Source organism: Hydra viridissima, unplaced genomic scaffold (genome assembly GCF_058129835.1).
Source record: "Hydra viridissima isolate aposymbiotic clone 2 unplaced genomic scaffold, HvirCarnegie_v1 scaffold_4, whole genome shotgun sequence".
NCBI lineage: Eukaryota > Metazoa > Cnidaria > Hydrozoa > Anthoathecata > Hydridae > Hydra > Hydra viridissima.
Genome location: NW_028324303.1, coordinates 7,222,501 through 7,239,264, shown reverse-complemented (window position 1 = coordinate 7,239,264; position 16,764 = coordinate 7,222,501). Strand labels below are relative to the sequence as shown.

Below are 16,764 nucleotides of genomic sequence, written 5' to 3'. Positions count from 1 at the left end.
TTTTCAAGATATTAACACAAATTAGGTCAGGGTTAGGGTTAACCCTAACCCCCCCTCCCCACTTTTTTTTTTTGAGGGGGGACTGGCTGAACTTATGACCTCTGGGAATCTTTTATTAATATCTTAAAAAATATAGCGGCACATACGTAAACTTTTGATGCACAAACATTTGACAACAGTTTTGTTTAAGCTTGGTTTCCATTAGTTGTAGAAATATCGTACAACAATCGTGCAACATTCGTTTGATTTGTTGTGCGGTAAATTGTTGTGCAACGTTATGTTTCCATTACATTGAATTAGCGCAAAAATCTTTCTTAAAAAACAGTGTAAACAAACAAAGAATGGCTGTCATAAAAAAAAAACTCACTCTAAATTATCGACTTTTTGTTACACTTTAATTTTAAGACGTCGAAAAAGCGTAAAGCATATGTTTTGGGTCAGAGAACTATTTAAAAATCGCGTTCAGCAAGGTGCGTCTAGTTCTTTGGTGCAAGAAATAATACTATTTGATAGGGAATTTTTTTATCGGTACTTAAGGATGTCTCCTGAAAGACTTGAACACCTTTTGTCATTAATTGGATCTTCATTAACGAAAAAGTATTGTCCCAGTAGAGAGTCTGTATGTCCATCGCAAAGATTAATTATTACAATTCGATACCCGGCTACAGGAGAATCACAACAAACTCAGTCCTTTTATTTTCGAGTTTGCAGAGCTACAGTTTGTAATATAATCGAAGAAACTTGTTGTGCTATATGGGAAGTTCTCAAAAAAATATTTCTAAGAGCCCCAAATGACATAAAAGAATGTCAAAACATCATTAAAGAGTTTAATCAGAATTGGAACTTTCTACAATGTATTTATGGAAAGCATGTACGCATTGAGGCTCCTGCAAAATCAGGTTCTTCTTTTTACAACTACAAAGGATTTTACAGCATGATTTTATTAGCCATTTGTGATGCTAAATACTGTTTTACAATGGTTGACATTGGGGCTTATGGAAGGGATAATGATGCTGCCATTTTAAATGCAAGCACATTTGGTAGAGCATTTAATGAGGAAATTATCATTTACCAGAAATTTCTGAAACTGATCCTAAAGTTCCACCAGTCCTTGTTGGAGATGATATATTTGCACTTAAACCATGGTTAATGAAACCATACCCAGGTAAAAACCTAACCGTTCAGCTAAGAGTTTTTAATTATCGCTTATCAAGAGCACGGAGAACAATTGAAAATAGTTTTGGAATTTTAGCTGCTAGATGGAGAATTTACAAATCTCCAATTAAAGCAAAACCATCAAAAGTAGAAAATATAATAAAAGCTACTGTCTGTCTTCACAACTATTTGCGTTTAACAGATGGAGCACATTATATCCCTACTTTTGTTGATAGTGAAAGTAATTCAGGAATTGTTATTCAAGGAGATTGGAGAAAAGAATTACTGGATCAAGTACGTTTGCTTAATTTCTCAAAATCAAAAAGTAATAGATCTGTTTTTGATGCAGTTGCAATAAGAAACATTTTTAAAGATTATTTTAATTCATGTGAAGGAAGCCCTTCGTGGCAATAGGACAATGTTCAATCATGTGGCCACAATCCAGTTAATAACTAGAGTATATGTAATATACTTTAATAAACTTTCTTTTGAATGACAATATGATATATTTAACAAAGCAAGACTTTTTTATTATTTTAAATTTTAGATATGCCCCAATAGTTACTTAAAAGTTAATAAAAAACTTATGTTATACCTCCATGATTTTATTTAAAATGTGTAGTTTTTCACATCAGTTAGTTAAACAAAATAGTAAGCCAGACTGTAATATTTACATTTTTTTATTCACATTAATAGGTTGAACAGAGAGGCTAGATTGTTTCATCTTTATCTGGAAACTCTAATTTGAGAAGAAGTGCTTGTATTTGAACTTTAGCCAAGGCTTTAGAATAGTTGTTTAATCGCTTTAGCTGTGGAATTAATGATTTCATAAATAAATAATCTTCATCCTTCTCTTCTTCAGTCGGATTTTCAATATTGGAATTAATCTTTTCTAATGTTTTTACTAAAGTTTTGTCAAGTAAATCATCAGAATCTAATTTTTTTCTTTTTCTTTTAGTTTTGTTATTAGTATGAATTGTCGATTCACCTGACTCTATTTGCACACAAGAATTTATATAATCGTTTTTTTCAGTCACATCTTCAGATAAATGATTATCTAGCTCCTTGTTCAATTGATAATGAATATTTTCAACTTGCTCACAAACCACCTCAACGTTTTCCTCCAAATTCGTTGTTTCTAATCTGGAATCAGAGGTTGAACAAATATTCGATGTTGTTTCACGATGTTCTTTAAAAGTATTTAGCCAATCGAGTTGAAGAAACTGAGGTGGAACTGAATTCCTTCCAGAACCTGATGGGATATTTCTTTTTGATTTCAGCCACCTTCCATAACTACTTCGAATGCTTTTATATTTTTCTTCCGCTTGATTAGCAGATAAGTTTGACAGACGACCAATTTCTTCCCATGCATTTTTTCTTTTTCCATTTGTCTTTAAATTCCTTATCAAACTTGTCATACAAAATTGGAAACTTTTGAACTTCATTCATAAAATCTGCATTAGAGATTTTTTCTAACACACAAAATGGAGCCGTCGCCATGCTTTGTAAATTATGGTGTTGTGAATAACGTCTTCAAGATGCAATTAGCGTGTGTGTAGGTGTTAATGTATGTAGGTGCTAAAGTGTGTTGGTCCTAATGTATGTAGTTGTTAATGCATGTATGGTCTTAATGTATTTAATGTGTTAAAATGAGGCGGTTGTACTACTGTGTAAAAGGGGAGTGGAGTTTGTAAATTGTATGATTCGCAGTCAGATGGGAAAAATATTGTCAAGTTCATAAAGAAAGAAATGACTCATAAGTGTCTCAGGAAAGGTTAAAATAATTCCTCACAATGGCGATATTTTGTAAACTTTATTGTTGTACAACAGTTATTGTGTGGTTTCCATTAAAAAAATAAGCTGCGCGTTTTGCACAAAAAACAAAATAATGTTGCAGAAATAGATTTTTTTAAAACTCACAACCGCAGTTGTACAACATAAAATTTGTTGTACAACCAACGTTAAGTTGTGCAACTTACACTAGAAAATGTTTCCATTTATAAAACAAAGTTGTTGTGCAACTGTTGTACGACATTCCTACAACTATTGGAAACCAAGCTTTAATTTGAGCAAAGTGTGTGTGGGGAGGGAGGGGGGAATGGGCAACTTCACGCAAGTTACATAAATTTGTTGTTTACTCCATTACTTCGATGCTTTTTGTTTACAACCAAGATGTTCCTCACCATTTAAGCCATTTTTAAAACATTTTCTTCAAATTTTACAACTCTTCTAAACCGCACTATATGCAGTTTTAAAAGCTGACTCTAATACTGATGTCTAAATCTTGACATTTCTCAAATCTTGATTTAAGATAAAATGACGCAAATAAAAAGAATCAAAGACAAATAGTGTAATGTGTTAAGTAACTACTTTAGTTTATACTATTATCCAATTTCAACTAAATTTACTAGAAAAATTCCACAAAAGTTAAGAAAAATTATTTTAGAAATAGGGTAGGGAATTTGTAAAGCTTTTGGTGAATGTTTTTTAAAACAAGAATTACAGGTTTTGAGTGCAAACATATCCAGTAGTAAGATTCTTTATGTGCCGAGCCCGTAACAAGTGACGTAACAAGTTCTTTACACTCACATAATAAATTTGCACACTCCAAGAAGGAAATGGAGGGCCATGAATGGTTAAGTTTAAGTACAAATCTCTTTTGTTAAGATAAGGACAAGTTTCAGCGAAAAGAATTCCAGTTCAACAGAACTTTGATAAACTAATTAATTATTACGTATTTTATACAAAATATTTTACTAAAATTAAAGTCAATTTTTAAACTTTAAAAAGATCATCACCATATCAACAATTTTCGGATATTAAAGAAAGAGCACATGATGTCATCTGTGCAGGTACCATGTGCCCAAAGATTACATAATTAACAGTCTTTGGCTCACAAAACATGTCAAAAAAACGCAGATAGTACAATAACCATTACAGAGTGATCAGACCAAAGTAGGCAAATTTTTATTTAAATAACTTTGCAAAAATAAGGAAACATTTAATTTTTATACGTTTATATTTGTATAGCTATGTACTTAAATAAAGTACATAGGTATACAAATATAAGTGACAAGCTATTTTTTTCGATGTAACTTTTAGCTTTTACAATTCACCTAAATCTCCCAAAAACCTGATTACATGAAGCACGGGTAGTTTCAGATGAAATTTTGTCCGTTGCTTCAATTTTGATGAAAATGTTTTTCGCGGGCTCTTATCAAATTAAAAATGAAAAACACACAAAAAAAAAAAAAAAAAAAAAAAAAACTTGACATGCAATATAAAATTCTCACCAGGCTGATACATATTCAGCTTTTGAAGTAACTTTTTCTTGAGAGCAATTTTAATTTTTTAACAGTAAGTTTCTTTTATATATTTTTTCAGTAAGTTTCTTTAATATATTTCTCTCTTTAATCTATTTCTTTCGTATTTTGGAGCAACGAGAACAACTTAAAAACTTTGAAGAAGTCTGTTTGGGATTGTAAACTAACATGTCGGTTCTTTGTTCTTTTGACCGCATGTTGAAGATTGAAGTTACTTTTTTGCTTGAAGTCAACTTCTTCATTTGGTTTTGGATCCCCTATATTTCCTGAAGTGAGTTTGATGTCAAGATAATGATTCTTCAGGAGTGATGTGAGTCCGCTTAATCCTCGTTTTTTTGGTTATTTAGATCCTCCTAATACTTTGTCGTTGCAGATTTTCTAATGAACCTTTCTTGGATAAGTTTCTTGGACAAGTTGATTCATTAATGAAGTATTTTTACACTTAAGTTTTTTTCTATTTGAATCCATTTAGTAAAGATTAAAATTAAACGGTAAGAAGTTTTTCAGATTATTTTTCAATGTTGCCCTTATTGAGTTAAAAAGAAAGATAAATTATTGTATATTATAGTTAAATTAGTTTAACATTAAATTATCATTCCTAATAAAGCTAACCAGTAGAAAAGAACAACAGACTCAACGTTTCAGAGATAATAATTCCTTTAAAAAAATTTCTTCAGTTTATCAAGCTCAAATTAAATATCACAACACCAATAAACAAGAATAAAATCACCGAAACAAATAAACTAAATGAAAATCTAATCCCAATAAAATACACAACATCCATCGATAAATATCTATTGTTAAACATTTATAGTTGAGTATCTTTATACTCAATATTAAATACTTTTTATTTAACTATGCATGCTTTCAATTGTCGATACTATTTATTTTTATGGTATTTTCACATTTTTTGAATTGTCTTTAAACGTCCTGAATAATCTAGACATTTTAAAATTATTCTATTGGATTGTTAAATGACTAAGAATTATTCTTTGTTGACGACAGTGTGCATAATTCACGTTACAATTTCATCTTCATTTCATCATAGTTTTACCAAAATAATCTTTTTTTTTCCCAAGGAAAGGCACTTTTATTGGTTCTTAAGCTTAAAATTTATTTAAAAACAAAAAAAACTCTTTATTTTTAATTCAGATAATAATTCATTTTTGAACAGAAACCAGAATTTCGGCTTCGGCAATATTAACCGGAACCGATACCGAACCAAATGCCGGTTGATAACTAAATTATGCTCTTCGTAGGATTTTGTTTGAAGTTTTTGACGACAACAACGAACCCAAAGTTTACGTCTAAAATTGAAAGTAAAAAACTGCAACATCGAGATAAATTAGAGGTATGCTTGAAATCCAAGTTTAAACCTAATTGCTTTATATTCAATGAATGTTTTAATTATGGCAAACGAATTTTAGTCAATGAAAGCCTATATCAAAATCCTGACACTGCAGTTGAAAAAAACTATATTATACCAACCTGTTTTTGTCCTTTGAAAATCTAAAAAATACAATACATTTTTTTAAACACTTAATGACACAATTAATGGCTGTGCTAAAAGCTTGAATACTTCATATTTTAATGTATTTAAATCCTAAAAAGCTAAAATCAAGTATAGCAAATACAGAATTTGCAATATATTGTTATTATAATATTGGTCTGCCAAGCTATCCATATTATACATTGCGTCATCAATTGCACTTAAATATATGAAGACCACACGTGAAAAAACGGCAGTCACATTTTGTAATTTTTTAAGTTTATGCCTCTGTCCTATATATAGTCATAAACAGTATGTAATAAACTACTTTTCAAGTGAAAAAACGAAAAAAAAAATTAGGAAAGTTAGAGAAGAAAAAACCCTATCAAATGGAAAAAGAGACAAAGTCCATTGCTACAAATTTACTGGCAGTTCTAACACATTCAAATTTAGTCTCATAACATAGAAGAAAAAACAACTATGTAAAAAATTAATTCAAAAATAATACGCAATCTAATAACATACTGATTAGAGCTCTCAGAAAAACCAATCATATAAGAAAAATATTATCAACGTTTTTATAAACTAAGGCTAGTTACACTAAATGCTGTTGTTTCAGCTTTAACTATAATATTTAACTGTTTCGACAACTCCTTAACTAACTTTCCATAAAAATGCAAATCTATTGTTTTCACTTGCAATACCCCTTCTCCTAATCAATCTCCTAACTTAAAACAATAAATGTTTAACCAATTAAGTATATAAATACTTTTAAAAACAATAAATCATTTTAATGTTTATTGCCTGTTATGTCAAAAAGTTGGGAGAAGAGTTTTTAAAAGGAGAAGGAAGACGTAATTTTAAAAAGTTTTAAGAAAGTTTTAAGAAGAATTTTAAAAAGAGAGAATTTTATGATAAGAAGAGTACTTTGATGAACAAGCAGTTTTATAAGCAGTTTAATAAGCAGTTGAATAAAAAAAGAAAAGAAGAAGAATTTAACATTGATTATTGGAGAATTATAAAAGATTTAATTAAAGAAAAGATATTTGTAACTTTGACTTGGTGCAGCAGTTAAAGTAGAGAATGACGTGCCCCCGGTCGGAAAGGGGAGGAGCAACAGTTAAAAACAAAACAGAAGTAGTTTTTGGAACAGAGGAGATATGCGTGATCGTGAATTTGAATCTGCACTTGTTCAAAAAAAAAAATTATTTCATGTAAAAAAAAACAGGAAGACGGATACAAAATATGGACGGTCCGATAGTCCGGTACTTTTTGCTTAGTCCGTTAGTTATCGGAATACCGGATATCTAATATGGCCAGTCCGATAGTCGAAGTCTGATACACACATTAGTCCAATAATCCGATATTGTTTTCTTAGTCCGATACTAGCAGAATATCGGAATATCGGAACTTTTATCGGAAGTGCCCATCTCTGGAGTACCCAGGACAACCAAAAATTTTAGTTTCACAATTTCTAATAGCGATAATTTTTTAAGGAATATTTTTTAAAATTGATAACCAAAAGATCAGAATAATAAAGCATAGTTGAGGTGTTGAATGGAATGGAATGTTACCTTTTTTAATAAATGACAAATGAATTGCACACTGTAAGACATGTACCAGAAAAAATCTGCGCGTGTTCTGATATGGTGTTTACAGAAACCGTGCATCATTTTAAATTGCTAACTGTTTTAAAATGTCATTGTATTAATGTTATTCAAATTTAAACAACTCTGTTATTAAAAACAATTAGTTTTAATTGAAATGTCATCAAATCAAGATAAGAAGCGAGAAAGAATTTTGCATTTTCTCGTTGAAAATCCTGGTGTATCAAACCAAACAGTTTCTAAAGAGCTGCAGATTGCTTTGAGAACAGTGCAGAGCGTTGTGAAACGATTTAAGGACACTTGTACAATCAAAAGAAAATCAGGAAGCGGAAGAAAAAAATGTTTTGTTAGACGAGATATTGGTAAAAAAGTGAAAGATGCCTTAGACAGAAAACCGGAGATTTCTGTTCGAACTTCAGCGAATAAATTTAAGACAAGTGTTTCCACTATACAAAGAGTAAAGAGAAATTGTGGCTATAAATCTTATAAAAAGAAAAAAGTTCCTCGTCGTGAAGAAAAGCAAGAAAATGTTGCAATTCGATGTTCGAAGCTGCTCTGTAAAAAATTATGTGCTAAAAAATCTTGTTTGATTATTGACGATGAAACTTATTGTGCTGCATATTTCCGATCTCTTTCAGGACACCAATATTATTCAGCAATTAATTGCAAGAAACTGAATTCCAACTATAAATGCATTGGAATGCAAAAATTCGCTAAAAAATTCTTAGTTTGGCAAGCAATTTGTCAATGCGGTGAAAGAAGCTCTGGTTTTGTGACTACGGGAAGAATTAACACCAAAATATACATAAAAAAATGCCTCAAGAAACGTCTTTTGCCGTTTTTAAGAACACACACGGGTAACCCGTTATTTAGGCCCGATTTAGCATCATGTCACTACTCTGGGACAACTTTAAACTGGCTTAGAGAACATAAAGTAGATTTCGTTGAAAAACACCGCAATCCACCAAATTGTCCCGAACTACGTCCTATCGAAAGATATTAGTCTCTTGTCAAAAGAAAACTAAGGTTCAATGTCAAAGAAGCCAAAAACATTAAAGACTTGGATTAGAGCTACCAAGAAAGTCCAGCCGAAGACTATGCAGTAGCTGATGTCGAGTGCAAAACGCAAAGTGCGTGCGTTCTCATGTACAAAACTTCACAAACTTTCTTAAGTGAAATCTAATAATATTAATATATGTACTTTTAAAATATATATAACATTCAATATCGAAATACAATAGTTAAATATCCTTTATAATGTCCGCGCAGATTTTTTCTGGTACATGTCTTAGTAAAAAATATATCCCACAAAAATGGTCGTAAGGAGAGGGCTTTTTTAGTTCCTGCACTTGCAACAGTAACACATGGGTCACTTGTATTACTATCCGGATTATAATTTTTTTATAAACTATAAAATTAGCAGCAAGGCTTTTAAAGTTTGTAGCAGTTAAATTTATATTTTATTGGTAATATATATATTTTTTATCATCATTTCTATTTTACCTCAAAACCACAGGGCTTACACTTGTCCAACAGAAAAAAATACATGAAATTTAAGTATAAATAACCAATATTTTTCCATTGCCAGGTAATGTTGGCCCACCTTTAGTAAAATATGTTGAAAATTAAAATCTTTTATTAATCAAATAGTAAGTTACGGACTCCATCTTAGATTAATTGCAAAACATAAAGGTATGTACAATTTCTAAGGAAGTTTATACCTAAATATCATAAAACTACTTAAAATCTTTAAGAAAGTGGTCAAAGCAAGTATTTTGCATAAATTTCTTTTCCGACAGGAAAAATGAAAATACCTTAAAGATAAATATAACGCTTCATTAAATTCGGCACATTGAGTGTTGTTCCAATTCAATTGTCCTAATTCTCTTAAGATTCAGCACTATCTCAGTTTTGATTGAGTTTTCGATCATATCGAGATATTGTAAAATATAAAAATTAAGGTTTTTTTAAACTATGAATGATAAAATGCGGGAATAATAATCTTATTTTTTTTTTTCTCGTTTTGTTTCAATTAAGAATTTTAAAATATAGAATACCTTCTTACTTTTTTATTCACAAGGTTTTTATCCAAATTTCCACTTGATCATAAAGCGTTTCATCGCCTTTTTCGGCCTTTAAGTTGCACTCACAAAACTGTACTTTAATTGGGTTTACATGTGAAAATTCAAAATCTTTACCTTGTTTACCAATAAACGCATTTTTACTTGATGAATAATCGTCGATACCAAGCAATGCAGCAGATCGCGTTTGTCTAAGTGTTGTTCTAAAAAGGTACATAATTATAAAAAGAATCATTTGTAAAATTTTTCTACCCTTCAAGTTGGGAAAATAATTTATATAAGCGGCATGGTCAAGACTCACGCCAAAGATAAGACAAAATTTATAAAATTATAGGAAATATTTAACAGACATACAACTCCCTCTCTAACTGCAGCCTGATGACATGACTCGACTTTGCTGTGGGCATATCTACATATTTGATAATAAGGAACACAAACAATTGTCACTAATATCTAACTTTTTCTAAAAATCTTTTAAGAAAATGAAAAATATATATTTAAACTCATTTATTATTATCTTTTTTAAGTCTATAAATATAATTTATTAACTTTCATAAAAAGTTCATCACAATTCATAGATTTATATCATTTTAATTTCATAAACTTATTTGATTTTACCTTGTTTGTTGCAAGCTACAAGAATTGATACTTTATTCTTCTGCATAGTACGATTCGCAAGAATATCATACAAAAATCTGTAGAAAAAAATTTTGAAAGCCACTATAAAACTTCCAAAACATTGTTTTAAATTAAAGTTTATTTCCTAACTTTAATTTTTGGCACATTTCTTATTTGGTTAACAATTCGAATCCTTAAGAAAATTATTTTAAACAAAATTTAAAACCTTAATTTATGAAGTATTATTTTTAATATTTTTACTGTAGCTTTAACAACCACCTTTTTTTACCGACATAATTTTCAGTTCAAATAGTTCATAAGAATTCAGAAAGTTAAAACATTAGTAAAAAATTGTGAAAGTATGTTTTTGCCTTATGTCAAAAAATCCTTTTATTAGAAAAGCATATGGAAAATTCTCTGACCAAAAAATATATTTTACATACAATTGTATAGATGTCATGTTTTTTCTATCAATTCTACCCTTGTGTGCAAAATAATGTGACTCTAATTAAAATATTTAACAGCTTTTAGAGGCAATAGAAATAATCCATTATTACTATTGTTCATATAAAATACATAGAAGTCTTGTAGTTTAGGAAAATACTTAACTGGAGTTAATAGTTCAAAGCTATGATTTAACTTGGAAAAAGAACAAAACAAGCAAGAGTAGAAGAATTTCAAGCTTTGATGGAGAGTCTCTTTGAAATTGGGAAGCCAAGTAAGAAGAATTGATAAAGCTAAGCAAATATATACCAAAAGACCAAACAACCAATGTACATTACCATTAAAAGGTTTGAGGCAAGTTACAAATTTTTACTTAAAACAAGAATATAGTTAAAAAATAATAGTTGTTTGGATGTAATATCAACACATATCTTCATTAAAATATATTTTTTGTATAAACAACAGTTTAGATATGCTTAGCTTTTATATAGCATTTGTTTCTCACTTCTAAGTTAACCATGGACTTGTTATTATGAACAAGTCAGGTCTTGTAGACTTGATATTCAATTTTTTAGTTGAATTCTTTATTTCTATACATGAATTCTAACTTGAGAATTCAGAAGATAGTACTTTATAAGTTAATACTACTTTAAAAATTAATATTAATTTCAAAAATTAGTATTATGTAATGATAAAAGAAATTTACAGAGATTTGGGAACATCAAGTATTAACATCTGGTAAGTGATTATTTGTTAATCATTACATTTTTATGCATGATAATCATCCCAAACAAACTAGTAAGATTATTAAAAGATATTTGGAAGATTTGGAACATAATAAAATTTTAGAAGTTAAGGAAAGGCTACTGCATTTCCTCCAATCTTAATCCCATTCAGTTATTGCTAAAGAACCTGGTTTAGAGGTAAAAGTATACAACAGAAGCAATCTTCTATTCAAATCCTCTGAAACACATTATAACAAAAAGTAACAACTATATTATCATTCTTGTTTCTAGGGCAGCATGTCAAAGTTAATACTAAACTTCTCTTCCATTAATATTAACTAGGGAGAAAAGCAGTGTCTCTAGAGTTGATCTTTTTCAGATTTAAATATATTTCTGATAAGTTTGTATTTAAATTAAAACCTCTACACACTGTTCAGCAAAATAGATGGACTAAAATTATGGTATACAACAAAAGGCTACACATAACAGGAAAAATATTAAAATCCAGTATGAAAGATCATATCTCATGAACATACATAAGATCCATTTAAACCTTTCTCTCATTACAGTTGAGTAAATTACCAATAGGTAAAAATATTTAACTAAACTTTATTTTTTATCATTCATTTCTTTAGACATGGAAAAACATTCTACACTTTCAACTACTTGTTGAGGCATGTCTGAATTTGGAAAATGTAGAGGTTAAAGCATTAACACAAAAAATTAAACTATATTTTTATATATCATACAACACAGATAAAAATGAATTCTAATTCATAAATTAGACTTTAATTATATTTACTTTTATTGTATTTACAATTGCACCTTATGAAGTCCTTAACAAGCCTTTTAATTTTGATTTTATCAGTCAGGATGTTTTTCTCCTAAGTCAATTGTAATAGTTGTGCTAAATTCAGGTATAAAATCAGAAGTATCAAAATCCTTGATAAGATTTGATTATCCTGAAGTAAAACCAATAAAGAAAAACTTATGGTGTCTGTAGGTGAGAAAAAACTAAATGATTTAGTAGCCTAGCAGAAAAGAACATTAAACTAATTAAATAACCTTTTAGAGAATCTCACTTTGAACATCACTGCAAAATATTTTCTTGATGGTGAAAGAGAACAAAGAGATGGCCATGCTTTAGAATGCTGATATTTTCAGAAATAATATTTCTTTCTCTATGAACTGACTTATTTTTGTACTAATAATTGTTATTCTAAACCATTTAAATAGAAAAAATAAAAACATCAAAACTGCTAGAGAAGATTGAAAATAAGCTAAAGAACGTTTCAGGAAGCTAAAACATATAATTTGCCATTATACTACGTCAATGAAGCCCTAATGAATTTGCATTATTTTTTAGAATATTTCAATAACCCTTCTCATTCAATATGCTATTTATCCTTTTATTGGTCACCTGTCCTTGTTAAGAAACCATAACTGATAAACACCACTGTATTTCACTTTTGAAACAACACAGGCTGGTATCATCTTCTCTTCATGATGTATGCTGTGCATTAGGGTGATGCAAAATTTTTAAGTTCAAAACTTTAGTTGTCCTCAAGCTTACCCTTGTTCTATACGACAATAGTAATTATTTTCCAAAATTTGAATCAAATCAGATGATATTTATGGGTTGCCATGTTGTCTTATTTTGGAATGAGGTTAAAAAAGTTTTAAAAAAATTTATTTTTTTAATTATTTATTATCAATTACTTATTATTATGTGGTGGATTGTGGATGTTTAATGTTAAACAAACAATAATATAGCACTGTACTACTATGTAATTACACTAGGCAATAATAGATCAATCATTTTCCTCATCCAACAGCCATCTTCATCAGGGTAGACTTTGATGCAACTGGAAATTCCTTCCAGTAAAGATCAACCAATCAAAGAAGAAACTACTTTTGTGCTCCATTTCAAGATATGTTGAATCCATTTCCCACTCTGAAAATTCTTGCATCAAAAATGATTCAGCTTTTTCTTTGCCATTCTTCAAAATTAGATTGAAAAGTTTTGCGGTGCGTTGTGTAACGAAGAAAGACAATGTACTGTGACAATTGAATGTGGCAGCATCAAGTCTTTTGAGAGATATCTGTTTTGGATTTGTTTCAGGTTGTTTGCCATGTCTCTCTTGGTGTTGTTGTCAACACGGGAATCAAAGAAAGCCAATCCTATTAGATGTTCAGAAAAATACCACAGATGGCAATGAAAAGCTTTTGCTGCATTAATTGCAATTGTACAATTCGGGTATTCTTGAATTCGTTGAAGAAGCTTGGCATCATTGAATGGTGCTTGTTCAGCTAACGGAGCTTCATTCCAAAACTGTCCGTATATAAATGCTACAAAAAGACTTATGTCTGTTATTCCTTTCTCATCCTTTGCAGTAATAACAAATTGATCCTGAAACAAATATATCTTCATACAATATATAGCTTTTGCCATCCAACGTGCAGTGTGTTGCACCTGGTGCCCAAAACTTTACATTCAACTCCAATGTTGCAGTTGATCCTCCAAGAAAATCAGGGCACAAATCCAAGAGTTCTAAGTAATCATTCCTGGGTTGTTGACTTTTAATTGCTTCACTATAATACACTACCATTTCTTCACAGAGTTTGAGAAAAAAATCAGTTATACAATTCTTCATTCCCTATAGTGAACACCTCCTTGTTGATTGCTGGCCATTGTTTCTGGAAACAGTTAAAAATTCCAACTTCAGGTCCTCCACTGCTTCCAAATGCAGTCATGAAAATGGGGGAAAACATGACTTCAAAGACATGGTGTCTGCATGCTATCCATATAAGATTACGGTCAAGATTCTGCTCTACTATTGTGCAGGCACCAAGGTTAAACCCAATGTAGGATGAAGTAGTGTGAAAAACCAGTCCCTGAACAAGTTCTTCCAATTTCCAATCTTTAAGAGCCTTCATGCAAGCATCAGCCTGCTCACCTGTACCTCGATCAATCTTTGGAATGCCTAGCAATTTCTCCACCCCACCACCAGTCACAAGATGGCAATTCTATCCAGTCACAAGGATGGCAATTCTATCAAAGAGCCTGAGCAACTGTTCTAACCACGAAGAGTGCACAGCGATCAGAAATATTAACACGATCAAGAGACGATACAACATTATTTGTTAGAACTTTCATCTTCTTTTTCGTTGAACTACTTGTGCTCAGTGTGCTGGAAGGAGTCTGATATTCATCATCATCCAAGGAACTTGAGCTACTTTCACTCACAATGTCAACTGCTGATAAAGAAAAAATGAATTCTGTTTTTTCCATCAGTTCCGCTTTACTGCTTTGATGACGCAATTCCATTTTAGTTTCTCGGACTCATTTCCGTGCCTCCCTAGTTGTTGAATTCTGATCAATTCCTGCTATGCTACAACTTAATAGATCTTCTTGCTGCTGATGTAAAAATGCTTTACATTCAACGTTTTTTATAACTTCTGATGCATTTTTGGTTGATATATCAAAAAGTTCTTCAAGGTCAGCATGGAAAAGTCCTTCTTTCATTTGACAGCTGTCCAATTTTGATCATCGGTGTTTTTTGAATTCTTCCTCTCTCCCAAATAACAAGAGCTGCTTCAATTGTTGCCCGAATACTTTTTTTCACTTTTTGTTTCTCTTCTATATGATGGAAGAGCAACCTCCGAAGAACATCCCCTCTTGAAGGAGGTCTGGCAGTCGACAGAGTTTGTGTAGGTTTACCAACAAGCCACACCACAGCAGAAGATCTAGTGGTTGCCATATTAATTTCTATTCAAAATATATTGTTATATATATGTATATATGTATATATATATATATATATATATATATATATATATATATATATATATATATATAATATATAAAAGCTAATAATTACAAACAGAAGGGAAAAGATTCTTTTTTTTTTTTTGGTCCCTGACTCATGGTCAGTTAGCATTTGCCAGATAAAAAGGAGATTGTAAGTATACCCAAAAAATCAACATGTCGCAAAACTATTACTTCTTTGCAAAAATAAGGAACTATTTGCAATGTTAAGGAATTATTTGCTAAATTCAAACTAAAATACCCTAGTGTTGTAGTTTGAATTTAGCAAATGATTTTTTAACATAGTCCAAAACAGGATTTTCCAAATTTTCTCAGTTGGAGCCAAAATGGTAAATATGTTGGGCAAAAATGAATCTATGCATGTATCTGTACATTTCATCAGAACCTAAAGCTTATGCTTAGCACAGTTAAACTGGAGAAAAGTTACTATGAGTTAATTGAGAATATTGTTTGTAGTAGAGATTCTATAATAGTTGCCCTAGAATTCAGAATGCTATCAATTATGTAACTACAAAGTTATTACAAAATAAAGGACAACTTGAAAAGAATGAAGTTGATGAAAATAAAACTTCTAAGCAATCTAATCTTAAAAGTTCATTTTATTGAAATATGAGCGTGCAAAAGTATCCAGACATTTTAGTTAGTTGAAACACAGACAACATACCATTTGTATTGTGTATGTGTTTAAAAATGAACAGAGAAAGAACTGACTTTATGATAAAGGATTGTCAGAAAGTTCTTAATCAAGAAATCTCTTTCCTTCTAAAAAAAAACCAGCTGTTGAGAAACAATGTATAACATGTTTTTCCACAATTGGTAACTAAAGATGATATAGCTGAAAGGTTTGCTGCTTAGCTGATTTCTTAAAAATTGTTAAAGGTTAAATCTGACTTTCAATAAAATACTCAACAAGAATTTAACATAAGATTTATTTCTTGCTACATATCCTTTAACTGTTCTTAATCATCTTTAATTGCATACTGTTAAATCATAATCACTTAATCACATAACACAGAGAGGTATTGTGGAGAATAACTTCAGAGCTAAGTTTGAATGAAGCATTGAACAGCTGAAATTGAGTGGAGGTTGAATATCGGTTGCATTAAAATTTGGCTTTGGTTTTGGCTTAGACCAAAAAAAAAAAAAAAAAAAGAATAATTATCCATATTATTCATTTTTGAATACCTGAATTCAGATTATTTTGTTTACACTAACTCGAGAATAGGAACACTCAAAAGTAGTAATGTTTCAGATCACTGTTCAACAGGAATTAGTTTTTATAAACTTCCCAGACTAAGAGCTTTTTATTTCCAAGTTTTATTCTTTTGATTTCTTTGCATTTACCTATCTTGTATCAATGTACAAACATGAATAAGTAAAGACAATGTTGTATATTACTTAATGTTAATCTCCAGCTAATCAACTGATCAAATTTTTGTAATATTTAACTAACTGCATCAATAAATTTGAATATGCTGAGTGAGTTAATTCAA

At 30.3% G+C, this 16,764-nt stretch overlaps 1 protein-coding gene, 1 long non-coding RNA gene and 1 pseudogene across 7 annotated transcripts in view; all 3 read right to left on the bottom strand.

Moving 5' to 3' along the window:
- Positions 1–1,865: 1,865 nt before the first annotated feature.
- Positions 1,866–2,655, bottom strand: LOC149889614 (uncharacterized; annotated as a pseudogene).
- Positions 2,656–5,111: 2,456 nt separating this feature from the next.
- LOC145182917 (signal recognition particle receptor subunit beta-like) overlaps positions 5,112–16,764 on the bottom strand; it is a 14,811-nt gene continuing 3,158 nt past the window's right edge. For 4 of the 6 annotated variants that reach the window (XM_090084726.1, XM_090084723.1, XM_090084729.1 and 1 more), the window contains 5 exons: positions 10,274–10,350; positions 10,010–10,064; positions 9,640–9,858; positions 5,967–5,987; positions 5,112–5,785 (listed from right to left, as the gene is read on the bottom strand). In XM_090084726.1, coding sequence (XP_089940852.1) covers positions 9,648–9,858; positions 10,010–10,064; positions 10,274–10,350 — 343 coding nt within the window. In that variant the 3' untranslated portion in view covers positions 5,112–5,785; positions 5,967–5,987; positions 9,640–9,647. Of the gene's footprint in view, positions 5,786–5,966; positions 5,988–9,631; positions 9,859–10,009; positions 10,065–10,273; positions 10,351–16,764 lie in introns of all 6 variants that reach the window. The other 2 variants (XM_090084725.1, XM_090084724.1) reach the window with 2 other exon arrangements.
- Positions 10,528–16,764, bottom strand: part of LOC149889613 (uncharacterized) — a 7,439-nt gene continuing 1,202 nt past the window's right edge. The window contains exons 1-2 of the long non-coding RNA XR_016451669.1: positions 16,457–16,764; positions 10,528–15,211 (exon numbers count right to left, since the gene is read on the bottom strand). The exon at positions 16,457–16,764 is cut by the window's right edge and continues 1,202 nt beyond it. This is a non-coding gene — a long non-coding RNA (uncharacterized LOC149889613). The remainder of the gene's footprint in view (positions 15,212–16,456) is intronic.